General features: G+C 50.1%; 1 protein-coding gene across 1 annotated transcript in view; it reads right to left on the minus strand.

Annotated features, from left to right (window-relative positions):
• Positions 1-4,195: 4,195 nt before the first annotated feature.
• LOC138090261 (PR domain zinc finger protein 2-like) overlaps positions 4,196-16,329 on the minus strand; it is a 129,032-nt gene continuing 116,898 nt past the window's right edge. Inside the window, exons 6-7 of the mRNA XM_068985764.1 lie at positions 11,198-11,341; positions 4,196-4,221 (exon numbers count right to left, since the gene is read on the minus strand). Coding sequence (XP_068841865.1) covers positions 4,196-4,221; positions 11,198-11,341 — 170 coding nt within the window. The remainder of the gene's footprint in view (positions 4,222-11,197; positions 11,342-16,329) is intronic.

Below are 16,329 nucleotides of genomic sequence, written 5' to 3' on the forward strand. Positions count from 1 at the left end.
GTCCTTTCTCTGCATCTAGTCCCCTGCCCCCTTCCCCACGACCGCTGTGAGTCCTCCCTTAGCCAGGCCTGTGGGAAATTTCTCTCTGGTGGTCCAGCCGAGGGGTCAGCCAAGGTGGAGAAGCCTGCGTGCATAGATTTCACCTCACTGGGAGGTTCCACTGTTTGCTTTCTAGATAAGTTTCTTTCAGAAAATGAAAAGTCATGTGTGAGGGTTACTTTGTGTCAACTTGAGCAAGCCGTGGGGTGCCTGGATGAAACATTGTTTCTGAGTATGTCTGTGAGGGTGTTTGTGGGTGAGATTAGCACTGGAATCCCTGGACTCTGTAAGGACTCAGTAAAGTAGGTCACCCTCCCTGGTGTAAGTGGGCTCATACAATCAATCCATTGAGGGTTTGAATGGGACAAAAGGCAGAGGAAGGAGAAATTCACCTTTTTGTCCTGACTCACTGCTTGAACTGGGGACATCTCATCTCCTGTGCTTGAACTGGGATTCACACCATCAGCTCTCCAGGTCCTCGGGCTTTGGGAGAGATGCTTGAACTGGGATACACACCATCAGCTCTCCAGGTCCTCGGGCTTTGGGAGAGATGCTTGAACTGGGATTCACACCATCAGCTCTCCATGTCCTCAGGCTTTGGGACTAAGAATAAATTACACCAGCAGCTGTCCTGGGTCTCCTGCTTGCAGGTGGTAGATCATAGGATTTCTCAGCCTCCCTAATCCTTTGGGCTCCTGATGCAAAGAACTGACTCATTGGAAAAGACCCTGATTCTGCGAAAGACTGAAGGCAGGAGAAGGGGATGACAGAGGATGAGGTGGTTGGATGGCATCACTGACTCGATGGACATGAATTTGAGCAAGCTCTGAGAGTTGGTGATGCTGCAGTCCATGGAGTCGCAAAGAGTTGGACACCACTGAGTGACTGAACTGATCTTGTGAGCCAATTCCCATAGTTAATGGTGTCACACACCCCACTGGTTCTGTTTCTCTAGAAAAGTCTAATTTCACATCTTTTTAGAGAAAGTGTTTAAGTGAAAAGGCAGAAATCGAGGCTCTTCCTCCTACTCCTCTGCAGTATTGGGGCATGGGCAAAGACCATATGGGGACTGACCTCCTACCATTTACCCACCCCAAACCCCAAATAAGCACCAAACCCAAGATGCTTCTCTCTCACCTTCTATCAAAATTCCCATCCTCTCAAGGCCCTGTTAAACTCTGCTAGGATGGTTAGCTCTTCGAAAGAATTCATTTGTATTCACACCCATGAAGATGGCAAAAGTTAAAAAGACAATGACAAAGCCTAGGGAGACTGTGGAGAAATTGGAATCCTGATACTGCTGGTGGGAATGTAAAATAATGCAGCCACTTTGCAGAAGTTTGGCAGTTCCTCAAAATGTTAAGTATAGATTTACCATATGACCCACCAATTCCTTCCCAGCAATATACTTAAAAAAAAAAAAAAATCCACACAAAAACCTTTTTTATAAACGTTCATAGCAGCATTCTTCTTAATATCCCCAAAGTGGAAATGACACAAAAATCTATCAACCGAAGAATGGATAAATAAAATATGGCATATCCATACAATGGCGTATTTGGCCACAGAAAGGAATGAAGTCTCAAGACATGCCACAACCTGGATGAACATCGAGAATAAGCAAAGTGAAAGAAGCTGGTCACAAAGACCACTTTTTGTATGATTCTATTTACATGAAATATTCAGAATAGGTAAATCTGCAGGGAGAGAAAGCAGATTTGTGGTTGCCTGGAGCTAAGGGCTTGGAAATAAGAAAGTGACTGCTATTGGGTGTGGGGTTTCTTTTGAGGGGGGTGATAGAAAATATTCTAAAACTGATGATGGTGATGGCTGCACAACTCTGTGGATATACTAAAAATGATGTATATACATAAACGGATAAATTGTATGGTATGTGAATCTGAGCTCAATGAGGCTGCTTAAAGAAAAGAATATATCTGCAATCACAGGAAGCCTTTTTAGTCTCAGCCATGTGGCTTATTAACTCACTGGCTGGCAGGTGGGAGAGGGCCAGGAATGTAGAGTGAGCTTGCTCACCAGCTGGGGGTATTTCCATGGAGAGCTTCCTGGAAATCTTAGGTTTATCTCATGGCTAGAATGGAACCTTCGAGGACCCCCCAGCCCACTCCCACCCCTCAGACACAGAGAACTCCAAGTACCAGAACCAAAATGATCACACCCACGCCTGTTCCTCACAATCTCGCCTCACATTTTTATTGTTAAATTTTCTTCACATGGCAGATAAATTAACTTTCATTGTTAATTTTCTTCACATGTCCTCTTCTGCAATCCAAACCCACGCTTCAAGACCATCACTGACCAGGAAACACCGCTTTTTAAAAAACAAAAAGACCAACCCACCCACCCCCATTTTCATGATTGGAACATTCGTGACAGTTCTCCTGATAGTCTGAGGGTCACAGGCTGACCAGCACGTTTGCACATGCAAAAAAAATGAGTGCCCCCCAGCCCTCCCACCACATTTTCCGGAATTTTCCACCGGCTGAAGGCGACTTTCCAAGCTTTGGGTTCATGGGCCTTCCTCGCTGCTGAAAGGAAAAACAAACCCTCAAGAACTGAGAGGCTGGGGTACAGTTCACGAGTGTCAACATGGAGGGGACAAAATCGTATCATCAGGATAAAGAACGGCCGCAGATTTTCATGCTCATGAGGGTTAATTTTAGGAGCGGGCCAAAGGATTCCAGTTTGTGAGAATTTAAAACAAATCACGGTCTGTAGCTGGGTGGGTGGGAAGAAGGATGGGCACAAGCCAACGATCAGCACTTTTCTGCCCACGTGAGGCTCTCACGAAACTTTCCTCCAGGACCGTTATCAGACCCCATGCTGCAGCCAGCCGACGGATTCATTAAATAACACAAGTTATAAAACTTTAAAAATGGGGCATTTACAGTCAGGGACATAAATACGTGCTTTTAAAAGTGTCTACATACATATTTACAGAGTTGCAAGATCAACCATAATAGCCCTGAAAAAAGTCCCTTTTTTTTTTTGCATGACCATTCCTGCATACTCTAAAGGGTCCCCTCTTTCCACTTTGGGTCTGGCGCATCACCATCAAAAATGGGGCTGAGAAGACAGCGCCAAAGTGGTCTCAGACATCCTTGTCTGGGGTCTGCCCCAAAGGCACAAAACCCAAGACCCTCACTGAACTGGGTCCAAACTCCTAGCTCAGCTCACCCGTTTCTCCGAGACATGGACTGCTCCATCAGAGATGAAGCCAGCTCCGTTGTTCCCTGGCAGGCGATGGACAGTCTCCGGAAATCTCTTCCCCCACCCCCACCCCCAAGCTTTTAAATCGTCCAACTTATTTTTCATTTCCCAGTTTCTGTTTGTTTCCCTTTTCAGCCTATTTGAGAAGCTCAGATACTACAGATGTTGATGGTCCCACCAAATGAGGCAAAGAAGTACACGAGGAGCTCACCCCCTGCCCTGACCAGATCCCTTCCCGTCCTCTGCCTCTCCCATGGGAAGAGTCTGATCTATAAATGGAGATCAAGACTTTCTCCTGGACGCACAGGGCTGACGGATGAGAATGGCAAATCTGGAAATGACTCAAGAGCCAGCGGCTCAGATTGCTCAGGCAGAGAGAAAAGTCTTCCAAGTGCAAGGGCCAAGGGGGATGATCAGCGAGGCTCCGAAGTGTCTACAGGCTACAGATTCCCAGAGACATTAGGGGTGGGGGAAAGCGGGGGTGGGGGAGGTGGTGGGGGGGACCGTGGAAGATGGGGCAGGAGCAGGGCTGGCCAGAAAGGGAACTTGGCCTCCTCCTGAAGGCCTTGCTTGGACAGGACTGGAGCTGACCCCTGGGGCCAGACCCAAGTCCCCGCCGTGGCAAAAGACAACCGGAGAAGCAAAAAGCAGGATCAAGGAGCTCTTGAAAAATTGCATAGTAGGAGGGGCCCTTCCCAACAGGAAGGCTGAGCTGCAGGTCACAGCCCGGGGACAGCACCTGAGTGTCATCCTCGGTGCCGAGTGACCTACCCTCCAGCCTCCCTGGGGTTCAGGACCCTCGTCTGAAGACCACAGGCACACGCATACGCACACACACATATACACATGCACTCCTCTCTCGCAGGCTCATGGATCTGGAATAGGTCGGTACTTCCTGCAGGGCAGAAGGCCAGTCCCTTTGGCTTCACTGACTCCAGGTCACTTCAGGTGCTGAGGAGAAAAAGAGAAGAGAAATAACAATGACGGCTACGTATTCAAGTGCCTACCTCTTTGAGCATGGTCCCTCTACTGAATTTTTCTAGTTAAATTAATTTCGGAAGTATACCACCTATACAGAAAGAGCGCGGCTTGATGAACTGTTAGTGAACACACCCGTGTGACCAGCACCCAGATGGAGAAACAGAACATGACCAAACTCCCACCAGCCCCACCCAGGCACCTCTTGAGGATACCCACCCACCCTCACCCCCTAGAATAACCACTCTCCTGACCTAATTACCATAGACGGCTTTCACCTGTCTTTATTTATTTACTTATTTTGGCTATTTATTTCTTCACTTATTTTTGAGTCTTCAGTGCTGCAAGCAGGCTTCCTCTAGTTGCAGGGAGCAGGGCCTACTCTCCAGCTGCCGTGTGCAGGCTCCTCATTGCGGTGGCTTCTCTTGTTGAGGAGCCTGGGCTTAGGCGACCCTCAGCACGTGGAATCTTCGGGGACCAGGGATCAAACCCATTTCCCCTGAATCGGCACTTGGATTCTTAACCACTGGGCCACCAGGGAAGCCGTAACCCATTTTTTTACTTAAATAAATGGAATCAATTGGGACATGTGCCTTTTGGGTCTGGCTCCCGCTAGTGTTTTGGAGATGCACCCCCCGGAGGATGCACACGCTCATCGAGCATGTGGCCCTGGTTCTTTCAGTCTATGCTATGGGTTCTAGTACAAGGTCAGGGCACTTGCATCTGCCTAGTCCACTGCCCATGCACAGAAGGGTGGTTTCTAGTCTGGGGCCGTCATGAGTAATGTCGCTAGAACATTCTTACATGTGTCTAGAAGACATGTATGGTGCACATGTGTACATATTTATACCAAGAGGAAGTGCTGGGCAGTAGGGTGTACATATATAACATATGAACATAGGGTACACATGTGTATACACTTTGCTGAGTGTACCCCTAGCAATATAACTGCTGGGCCCTGGGGAAGGCATAGCTACAGCATCCGCAGATACTGCCAGACAGTTTTCCAAAGTAATTACACTGTCACTTCATTCATGCTAATACACTAAACAACCCTGGTGGCAGGTGACACAGATCCCCATTTCAATGGAAGAGACAGGCTCAGAGAGAAGGAAACTTTACAAGGTCAGTCTGATGAACAGAGATAGGGTCAAGCCCCGTCCCGAGCCTGTGTGTGCCCTGTGTCCTGAGGGAGTGGCTTACGCCTCATCCTGCCTCCAAGAAGACCCGGGTTACGGTACTTGGCACAGAAAGCCAGGCCCATGAGTGACTGTTTAATGATGTTTGTTGCCCAGGGTTGACAATGAGCCTGGAGTTGGGCTAGGCCAAGTTCAGGGGCTCAGGTCTCTCATCCAGTGGAACTGGTCATCATTTACTATTACTACTACAGGTACTATCTACTATTGCTATTACTACTACTACTACTAACATAATCATTCAGTGAAAAGAATAATAATTACATCACTGATTTGTGGGAGACTTACTACATACCAGGCATACTAAGAGCTTTTCACGCGCTAACCTTTGTAGTCCTGACAATATAACCGTGAGAGGGGCATGCTCATCCCTTGCTATCCACAGGGGACTGGCTTCAGCACCCCCACTGATGTGTGGCGTGGTTAGTCGTGTCCAACTCTTTGAGACCCTATGGACTGTAGCCCACCAGTCTTCTCTGTCCATGGGATTCTCCAGGCAAGAATACTGGAATTGATTGCCATTCCCTCCTCCAGGGAATCTTCCCGACCCAGGGATTGAACCCATGTCTCCTGCATCTCCTGCATTGGCAGGTGGGTTCTTTTCACTGAGCCACCTGGGAAGCCCTCAGAACCCCCAAGGATACCAAAATCCACAGATGCTCAAGTCCCTTATATATAGTGGTGTAGTGTGGAATTTCATTAACCCAATTTACAGATGGGCAAATTGAAACAAGGAGAAGTGAAGTACCTGCCAGGATTATTGGAATGGTGATTCAACTCCATGAAGTGTGCTCCTATGTCAATTTCAACTCCCCGCAACCTCAGACCCTCTGACAGGGCTGTAAACAGAGCTGCTCCTGGTGGAGCTAGGTGCCTTAGAGAGAGGGAGCCTCCTTCCGGGTGGAGGCCGGCATGAGCCCTGCGCATCTGAGCAGGAGCAGCAGGAGGAAAGGAAGGCAGCCCAGCGTGCAGCAGCCTGCATTCCCCCCTGGCCAGGGGTGGCTCTTTTATGTGAGTTTCCTGTGGGTTGTCAGGTGGGATCCATACAAGAAGCCATCTTGCTAGCCCCCGACCTGAAAGGCAGCCCTCCAGGGAGGAGACCCCAGCAGCAGACTGGACCCTTGGGACTGGAGCTGAAGGACAGCTGGCTGAGGCTATGCCAGAGGGAAGTTCACCTCTCACAGAGAGCCTCCACCATCCATTCCCAGGACCGCATGGGAGGGCCAGCATCAGGACGCCTGCCCCAAGGCCAGCCAGTCTTAGCTAAAGGAGCGATGACAACCAAGAGGAGCATCATATGTTGACCAGACCAGTGAGAGGTGCCAGTCCCTGTCCCAGACAGCCGCTCCTAGTCCCTGCCCTGGACAGCCAGCCCCTCCTAGACCCTCGGGCACAAGTCTGGCTGGTGCCTAGGACTAGAAACAGACAGAGGTGAAATAGGGTGTACGATGGGAGTTTCACGCTGGACTAGGCAATGTGGCACTTTGTTACACGTAAGAGTGAAAGTGCAGGGCTTTGCCTGAGACATCAGGAGGGCACGAAGAGGAGGCAGTGGAAGGCAGGTGCTGGAGAAAAGCCAGGCTGCTCGGTGCTGGCCCCTCACTTGGGTCAGGCTGTCCAGTAGGCTGGTCACAGAGCCTCTACCCGGGTGAGGGCAGGAGGATGAACGGCAGTCCTGGGCTCTCTGAGGACATTATCATTTTCCTCAGGACAAAGTTCAGGGCATGTACACTGGGCACAGGCCACAAAGTCCATGGTCCATCTGGGCATCAGAAGACTGACCCCAGGGCTGCCACTTGCCCCTCTCTCTCAGCTTCCCCTCTCGATAAATAGAGGGTGCTGGCCTACACATCCCTTCCTGTACTAAAATCCTTTGCCATGGCATCTCAAAACATCATTCTGGAACTGTGTTAAATAGTGCTATGGACTGGATTGTGCCCCCACTCCAATATCCACCACCTGCCCACAATTGTACTCCTACACCCAATGTGATGGCATTTGGAGGTGGGGCCTCTGGGAGGTGACTAGGTTTAGATGAGGTCATGAGGGTGGGGCTTTCATGATGGGATTAGTGCCCTTGTAAGAAAAGATGCCAGGGCTTCTTCCCTCTGCCATGTGAGAACACAGCCAGAAAGTATCATCTGCAGGCCAGGAAGAGAGATCTCATTAGAGCCTGATGATTCTGGTACCCCTATCTTGGCCTTCCAGCCCCAGAAGTGTGAGAAGTAAATATCTATTAAGCCCCCTAGTCTGTGGTATTTTGCTGTGGTAGCCCAAGCAAACTAAGACAAATAGTTAAGTAAGATTTTTTTTAAGTCATTTTTTAAGTGCGCAAAGACCTAAACAGGCATTTCTCCAAAGACATACAGATGGCTAATAAACACATGAAAAGATGCTCAACACCTCTCATTATTAGAGAAATGCAAATCAAAACTACAATGAGATATCACCTCACACAGCTCAGAGTGGCCATCCTCAGAAAATCCACAAACAACAGTGCTGGAGAGAGTGTGGAGAAAAGGGAACCCTCTTGCACTGTTGGTGGGAATGTAAACTGATACAGCCACTATGGAAGACAGTATGGAGATTCCTTTAAAAAACTAGGAATAAAGCTATCATAACAACCCAGCAATCCCACTACTAGGTATATATATACCAGAGGAAACCAAAATTGAAAAAGATACTTGTGTCCCTTTGTTCACTCCAGCACTATTGACAATAGTTAGGCCATGGAAGCAACCTAGATGTCCATCAACAGATGAATGGATAAAGAAGCTGCGGTATATACATACAATGGAATATTACTCAGTCTTAAAAAGGAACACATTTGAGTCAGTTCTAATAAAGTGGATGAACCTAGAGCCTATTAAACAGCGTGAAGTAAGTCAGAAAGAGAAAAACAAATAATTTATATTAACGCATATATATGGAATCTAGAAAGATGGTCCTGATGAACCTATTTTCAGGGCAGCAATGGAGATGCAGACAGAGAGAACTGACTTATAGACACAGGAGGGAGAGAGGAAGGAGAGGGTGGTACAAATAGAAACAGTAGCATGGAAACATATACACTGCTGCTGCTGCTGCTGCTAAGTCACTTCAGTCATGTCCAACTCTGTGCAACCCGATAGATGGCAGCCCACCAGGCTCCTCCATCCCTGGGATTCTCCAAGCAAGAACACTGGAGTGGGTTGCCATTTCCTTCTCCAATGCATGAAAGTGAAGAATGAAGGTGAAGTCGCTCAGTCATGTCCAACTCTTCATGACCCCATGGACTGCAGCCTACCAGGCTCCTCCGTCCATGGGATTTTCCAAGCAAGAGCATTGGAGTGGGGTGCGGCTGCTTTCTCCAAACATATACACTACCATGTGTAAAATGGATAGCCAATGGGAATTTGTTGTATGATTCAGGGAACCCAAACCAGGACTCTTAACAACCTAAAGGGGTGGGAAGAGGTGGGAGGTGGAAGGGAGATTTAAGAAGGAGGGGACATAGGTGTGCCTAGGATTGATTCATGCTGAAATATGGCAGAAATCAAGGCAATATTGTAAAGCAATTATCCTTCAATTAAAAATAAAAATTTTAAAATAATAAGTTATACATACTTAATATTGTTACTTAGTTGCTAAGTCATGTCTGACTTTGCGACCCCATGCACTGTAGCCCACCAGGCTCCTCAGTCCATGGGATTTCCCAGGCAAGAATACTGGAGTGGGTTATCACTTCCTTCTCCAGGGAATCTTCCTGACATACTTATTTAAAAATTTAAAACAGAAGACGTCTAAAATTAGGGAAAAAAATAAGATTTTAAGGAGCAAGGTTCAGTCCCGTTGAAATTAAACTGTTGAGTTCTGAGCATTCACTGTTGGTGAGTAAACAGAAGGAGCTGTGAGCTGCAGAGGCAAATAAAATTGGGCTTCTAGGCATCCAAGCACCCGGCTTGGGAAGCTGCACTCATTTGAAACTAAGTGGAAAAGAACACACCTGTCTAGGGTCTCACACGGGCCCCAGGGGAGGGCCTGAACCTGCAAGGCCTGCTTAAGGTTGAGACTGCAGTAGCTGACAGAAACGCCCTAGTCTGTGCAGAAATCACTCCAGCCGCACCTGACCCTCCCTCTGGCTGCAAAGAACACCTTCTTTGAGCTGAAAGCCACTTTCAGCCAGCCCACCAGCATGAAAGTCCACACAGCTGCCACAGGGGTGATCCCAGGACACGCGTGGGACCAGAGTGGGAACTGCTCAGTCCGCACTGCCTGGCTGTTCTCCAGAGCACTCTAGCCAAACCTCTCCTCTCGGGGCCCCATTCTTCCCTCTGCAAAGCGGGTGTGAGGATGGTCTCCTGGGCCACCCAGTCCTGAGCAGCATCCATCGCACCGTTCCTCCACTGCACTCCTGACTCAACTCAACTCCCATCTCAGGAGCTGGGTCCCAAGAGGCAGGCTCAGTGTCAGCTCCACAGACAGGCTCTCAGGGGGAAGTGGGTTTTACATCCAGTCCCCTCCTGAATGAACTCCCAGAGAAATAAGGCCAGAAACTCCACCTGCTGAGGGAGGGAGAAGGGAGCGAGCCATGGGGAGGGGAGAGGCGGAGGGGGGAAGGCTCAGCACAGAAGACCCCAGAGCTTCAAAACTCAGCCCCTCTTGCCTTAAACAACTGCACTCTCATTCCAAACAACCCTGGTCACATTAGGCAGGCATCCCCGAACCTGAGTGGGTCCCAGAACTTCAGGGCCACCTGCTAATGCAGATTCCCAGGCCCTGCTCACCAGAGCGCTCATTTAATGAATTGGAGTGGTACCCTGGGGACTGTATTTTTAACCAGTGCCCCAATCATTTGGGCTTCCTGGGTGGCGCTAGGGGTAAAGAACCTGCTTGCCAATGCAGGAGACTTATGAGACATGGGTTCAATCCTCAGGTCAGCAAGATCCCCTGGAGGAGGGCATGGCAATGCACTCCAGTATTCTTGCCTGGAAAAATCCCATGGACAGAGGAGCCTGGCAGGGGTAAGGTCCATAGAGTTGCAAAGAGTCAGACATGACTGAAGCGACAGCATACTCGCCCCAGTCGTACTTGAAATGCTGGTCTTGGGACACAATGGAAGAAGATATGCCATGTCACCAGCAGAGAAACCCAAGCCAGCTCGAGGTCAGTAGCAAAGCCCAGTCCCTCAAGAGGAAAAGTCCAGCTTCCATGAATGAATTCAGGTTTCATCATCAGAAAATCTAGACGGAGGCTTCTGGTTCAACATAAATCTCAGTTTTATATTTTATGAATTAATATTACTTCCACTTTCAAAAACATGATGGAATAGCCTTTTCTGGGCTGAAAGCCACTGAAGGTTTCAAGTGTTGAATACGATCACTAATACTTAGACTTACCTGGTGTTTATTCTGTGCCAGGCAAGGTTCTAAGTGCTTTCATACATTTGACACTTGCAATTCTCACAATCCTATGAAATAGGTACTATTGTCATCCCCATTTTATAGATGTGGAAAATGAGGCTCAGAGAGAGAGAGAGAGAGAGTAGCGTGCTGAGGTCCCACAGCCCATAAGCGACAGAACTGGGATTGAACCAGGTGGTCCAGGGTCCACACTCTCACCCAGTCCCAGTAGGAAGGCCTCCTGCCCCACTGAGCACACAGCACAGTGCTCCAGGAGTCATCACGCCGATCCCCCTATCTCCTGCCCAGCCCACCCCCAAGCCCCGCCCCCAGCCCCTAGAGCCCCAGGAGGCAGCCCCACCCTCTGAGTACCTGTCAGGGAGCAGGCAAAGCACCTACTCTTTGAAGAGGGATCCCTGGAGCTGGGCTGCAGCTGTGGCCTTGACATTCCTATACTGTCTGGTGATGTATGGGGCGGCTGGCGGAGGACATCGGGATGCCAGGCGGAGACTGTAGCTGTGTGGGGAGAGGAATAACACACAGCGTCACCAGGGGCCCAGCCCAGTGGGTGTCCCAGGCAGCACCTGGAGGGCCTTGGTGCTGATGCCCTCTCCGGGCACCTTCAGGCCAATGGGAGGTGAGCTTTAACAACCACCAAGCTCCATCTACCTGCTTCCCTCCACTGGGAGGCATGGGCCGGGAGAAGCATCTAACTGCCAGGTTCTGAGATACTGCACAGGGCAGGCCCACCCTGAGGACCCCCGCTGGATGGGCAGGTGAGCCAGGAATGGACACTTGCTGTGCAGATGGCAGCTTGACCACTTCCCTACCTGTTTCATGGGCATTGCTCTCCCCGCAAAAAGCATCTGGGTATCCTTTGGTACCAAGCTACAACCATTGCCTGCAGAAAGGAGAGGAGGGAGGGCTGGGTCCCCTCCAGGCCATTAACTCTGCACCTGGCAGCCATCCCAGTCTCACTGTGTCAAGAACGTTTGTGTCAGGAGTCTCAGAGGGGGTGTAAACCAGGATCCCTTGACACCGTTTGGTCCTATTCGCTTACAGCCCTTCAAATAGGATTTCTTTTTCAGGAAAGCATTATCATTATTATTATTTTAAATAGCTAATGCAGAGACTTCCCTGGTAGCTCAGTAAGTAAGACTCTGTGCTTCCACTGCAGGAGGCACCAGTTCAATCCCTGGCTGGGAAACTAAGATCCTTCATGCTATGCAGCATGACCAAAAAACTAATAATAAAAATTAAAACCCAAATACTCTATTAAAAAAAAAAAGGTAACCAAGACCATTATTCCTCCCCTTCCTTCATCCACCTAACTCATACTCATCTTCCAAATCCTAGCTGGAACACCACCTCCCCCAGGAAGCCTTCCTTCCCTAATTCTTGGATGGGATGTCCCTCTCGTGGGTTCCCACCGCCCCTCCTATTTTTTCATCACAGCACTTGTTATACTGAGTCACAGTCACAGAATCATGTGTCAGATTCCCTCAGGAGCTACGCAGTCTCATGGTCGGGGCCCTTGTCTTGTTCATTGCTGCATCCTCAGTTTAGCATCACAAAAACAAATATTTGTTGAACAAGAGCTACACAAGGACTTCCCTGATGGTCCAGTGGTTAAGAATCCACTTGCCAATGCAGGGGACATGGGTTTGATCCCTGGTTCAGGAAGATCCCACAGACCACAAGGCAATTCAACCCGTGAGCCACAACTACTGAGCCCACGTGCCTAGAGCCTGTGCTCCACAAGGGAAGCCATTGCAGTGAGAAGCCTGCGCACCTCAACAAAGAGTAGCCCCTTATCCGCTGCAACTAGAGAAAGCCTGTGTGCAGCAATGAAGACTCGGTGCAGCCAAAAAAAGAACGACACATGCGGTGCCCAGAATTGTGCTGTTTTACGTGTATCAAGTGTCTTACTCTTCATACATGGGGGATACTCTATTGACTCTCATTTACAGATGGGTAAATGGAGGCACAGAGTGGTCAAGTAACTTGTTCTGGGTCCCAAGTCTGCCCCTCTGGGTAGAAGAATGGAAGTGAGGTGGGTGTGCTGTTCTCTTCCAGGCATTGGCCAAGGCCTGCTCTGCTGGACAGGGCCGAGCTAGGAATGAGGTCCATCTCAAAGGTGAAACATCAGGGTTTCGATTAGAGGTTCTCAGCCAGGGCACAGATTTGGCAATGTCTGGAGACATTTGGGGTCGTCACATCTGAGGGCAGGGATACTGCCACCCAGCATCTGGTAGGCGGGGCCAGGGATGCTAAACTAAACATCCTAAAATGCACAGGATGCCCCCACAACAATTGATCTGCTCAGATATTAAAAGCACCACGATCTGTCAAGAATGCGTACTCAGTCTCTCAGTCACGTCCAACTCTGTGTGACCCCATGGACTGTAGCCCACCAGGCTTATCTGTCCATGGGATTTTCCCAGGCAAGAATAGTGGAGTGGGTTGCCGTTTCCTCCTCCAGGGGTGCTTCCCGACCCAGAGATCAAACTGGAGTCTCCTGTGTCTCCTGCATTGGCAGGCAGGTTCTTTACCACTGAGCCACCTGTGAAGCTCTCCCAGAATAGAAGAACGTATAAACAGCCCAACAAAGAAGTTGTCTGAGGAAGACTTCTGTCCCTTCCACAAACCAGACCCCCTCTGAGGACCAAGCTTGCAGGTGTGGCTCAGGGCTGCCCCTGTTTCAACTCCTCCCCTGCACTGTGCCATCCAGCCTGAGCAAGATTTAAGGCAGAAAACAGAGACTCCATGCTCAGCAGCAAGCCTGTGCCCCAGATAGACCAAAAGGTCCATGAGGGGGCTTGTGGAGGGCACCCCAGGTTGACAAGACCCCTCGGCCAGCTGACCCAGCGCTGGGAAGGGACAGTCAGCTGCCAGGCTGCCTGGAAACACGGATGACCTGCAGAACCTTGTCCAGCCAAAGAATAAGGGACAGTCTTGGCACGTGGCAGGTACCCCACACTGTCCCTTCTCTGGGGCAATGTCTCCAGAGGAATAGAGCAGGACAAATGGCAGCTTTGGGGACAACAGGCTAGCATCCTCAATTTGCAGTTCCTTCCTCTCACTGTCACCATCATCACACATCTATCAAACACTCAGAAACCTAACCAGTCAGGGACTTCCCTGGTGGTCCACTGGTTAAGAATCTGCTCACCAGAGTCCCCTGAAGCCTGTCCCCGGGCCCGTGACATCAGATCTCTGAGGTGGCCTCAGGCAAGCAGCGTCTTTTAAGATCCACAGGGGTCTCAATGGGGGTGGGGGGCGGGCTGGGTACCAGGGCCCTGCAGACGGTCCGGGGCTGGCCCCCTGAGTTCTCAGCCCACACAACCCTCACCTCCAAGGGTGGCTCCATGTTATCTGGAGATAGTGGTGAGTGCGGGCCTAGGACTACAGAACCAGGCTGGGTCTGCTCATCACTGCAGCCTTAACACCTAGTTCTGAGTGTATGGACAGCAGACCCTCAAAACATACTGAATGAAGGAGTGAGTGACAGACTTAGAACATCTGGTCGCCAGGGGGAAGGGACAGTTAGGAAGTCTGGGATCGACATGTACACAATGCTACATTTAAAATGGACAGCTACAAGGATCTGCTGCACAGCACAGGAAACCCTCTCAATGTTATGTGGCAGCCTGGATGGAAGGGGAGTTTGGGGGACAATGGCTACATGTCTATGTATGGTTGAGTCCATCTACTGTGTACCACAGCATTGCTAATTGGCTATACCCTGATACAAAATTAAAAAGTTAAAAAAAACAAAGCAGTGAGTGATCCTAGACCCTAGACATCCCCCACACAGGCATTTCAGACACAGAAATCTGTGCACATTCAGTGCAGAAGCCAGAACCTTGGTTAGTGGGCCCCTCGAGCATCCCGCCTCAGAACCTTGTAAGATGGGTGACGCTCATCATCCAGAACCCAAGGCACCCAGAAAGGGCAGGATGACCACTTCTTTGCTGTCGGAACCACCCCTTCCCTGGGCTGAAGGCACCGGAAGGGCAGGGTTGCCCCGCTTGGCTCTTGACGGTGTCATTTCTGTTTCCAGTGGTCCATTCCTGCAGACCCTCCCAGAACGCTTCCTCCAGCAGTAACGGGGCTCTCTGTCTCTCCTCCAAGTTCTTGTTCAAGGGCCTCCTTCTCATTGCACCTCCTTCCCAAACACTCTATTTGAACTGCTCTGCCCTGACACTCCAAGCCTCCAGTCCATTTTTCTTTCTTTACTGTATTCACCACACCAACATGCTTCGTGTCTAACTGCCATTTGCTTTCTGGCTCCATTGCAGGCGTTTTGTTCCTGATGGACCCACATCTAAACCTGTGCCTAGCACACAGTAGGGGGCCTTTCATTTTTTGCTGGATGGATGGCATGTCTGCTACCTGCTAAGTGTTTTGCCAAGAAAGCTCTGGTAAATGGTGTACACTGAGGTCTTCACCTGGTCATGGTCTATGTGTGACTCAGTGATGCCTAAAGGGGAAAGCACTTGTTTCCAGAGGGAGACTGATGCCACGTGCGAGGTGGCTGAGACTTGTTCTCTCTCAACCCCCAGTGGCTTCTGGTGAAGGAGGCAGCAGATACCCTGAACCACACATGAGAAACAGAAAGAGCAGGAGGGAAGACCAGGGTCAGGAAGAAGATGAGGAAAGGTGATGTGGAAAAGGCCCCAGAGCAGGTCCCAAGCAGAGAGAGTGGTGCAAGGACATCGTGACGATCTAACAGGGTTGGTCTGTCCGCATGGGGTGTCTGCACGAGCTGATGATTCACAGGCGAAGCAGGGCAGCACCTTAGCTGGTCTTCCTAGAGCTTGAACTCGCTGGGCTCTGGGGACCTGGGGAGAAGGTGATGTCAAGGAGTAGGGCCCATACCTGATCTCTCATCTGGGGGCAGAGGGAAATGAAGGAGCAACAGCAGAAACCAAGGCGTGCCTAATGAAAATGAGCTAAAGCTGCCAATCACGGAACAGATCATTTAAGGACATGAAAAGGCAATTCACAGAGAAGTCCAGAGCTGATGAATATGCAAAGATGCCCGGATGCCCTGCAACTGTCCAGGAAGAGTAGTTAACACAAGAGGCCACCCTCCCAGGTCAGACTGGGGACAGGTGCCATATGGGTGGTGCCTGCTGGTGAGGGAAGGTGAGAAGGATGAGGGCTGCCCCCAGGTTCCCTGATACCTGGGGAGGCTGAGCCCACCTGCCCCCATCTCCCGAGAGCACCTCCTCACTCGGCCGGAAGGTCAGAGAGGGAAGAGGGGGCGGAGGGGAGGATCTTATAGGCCTGGGTAAGTTGGGAGCCAGACTATCCCTCTGGACAGCAAGTGACGTGACCCAATGTGGCCACTGTGTTGGACACAGAAGGATAAGGAAGAACAGAGCTGGGAGACCAGTTAGTCCAGCAAGATGGTGGCCAAGGACATTGAGAAGAGAGCAGTGGATCTGGGTTATATTTTGGAGCTGGATGTGGGGGATGGGGCACGTGGATGAGAGTTT

Source organism: Capricornis sumatraensis, chromosome 14 (genome assembly GCF_032405125.1).
Source record: "Capricornis sumatraensis isolate serow.1 chromosome 14, serow.2, whole genome shotgun sequence".
Taxonomy (NCBI): domain Eukaryota; kingdom Metazoa; phylum Chordata; class Mammalia; order Artiodactyla; family Bovidae; genus Capricornis; species Capricornis sumatraensis.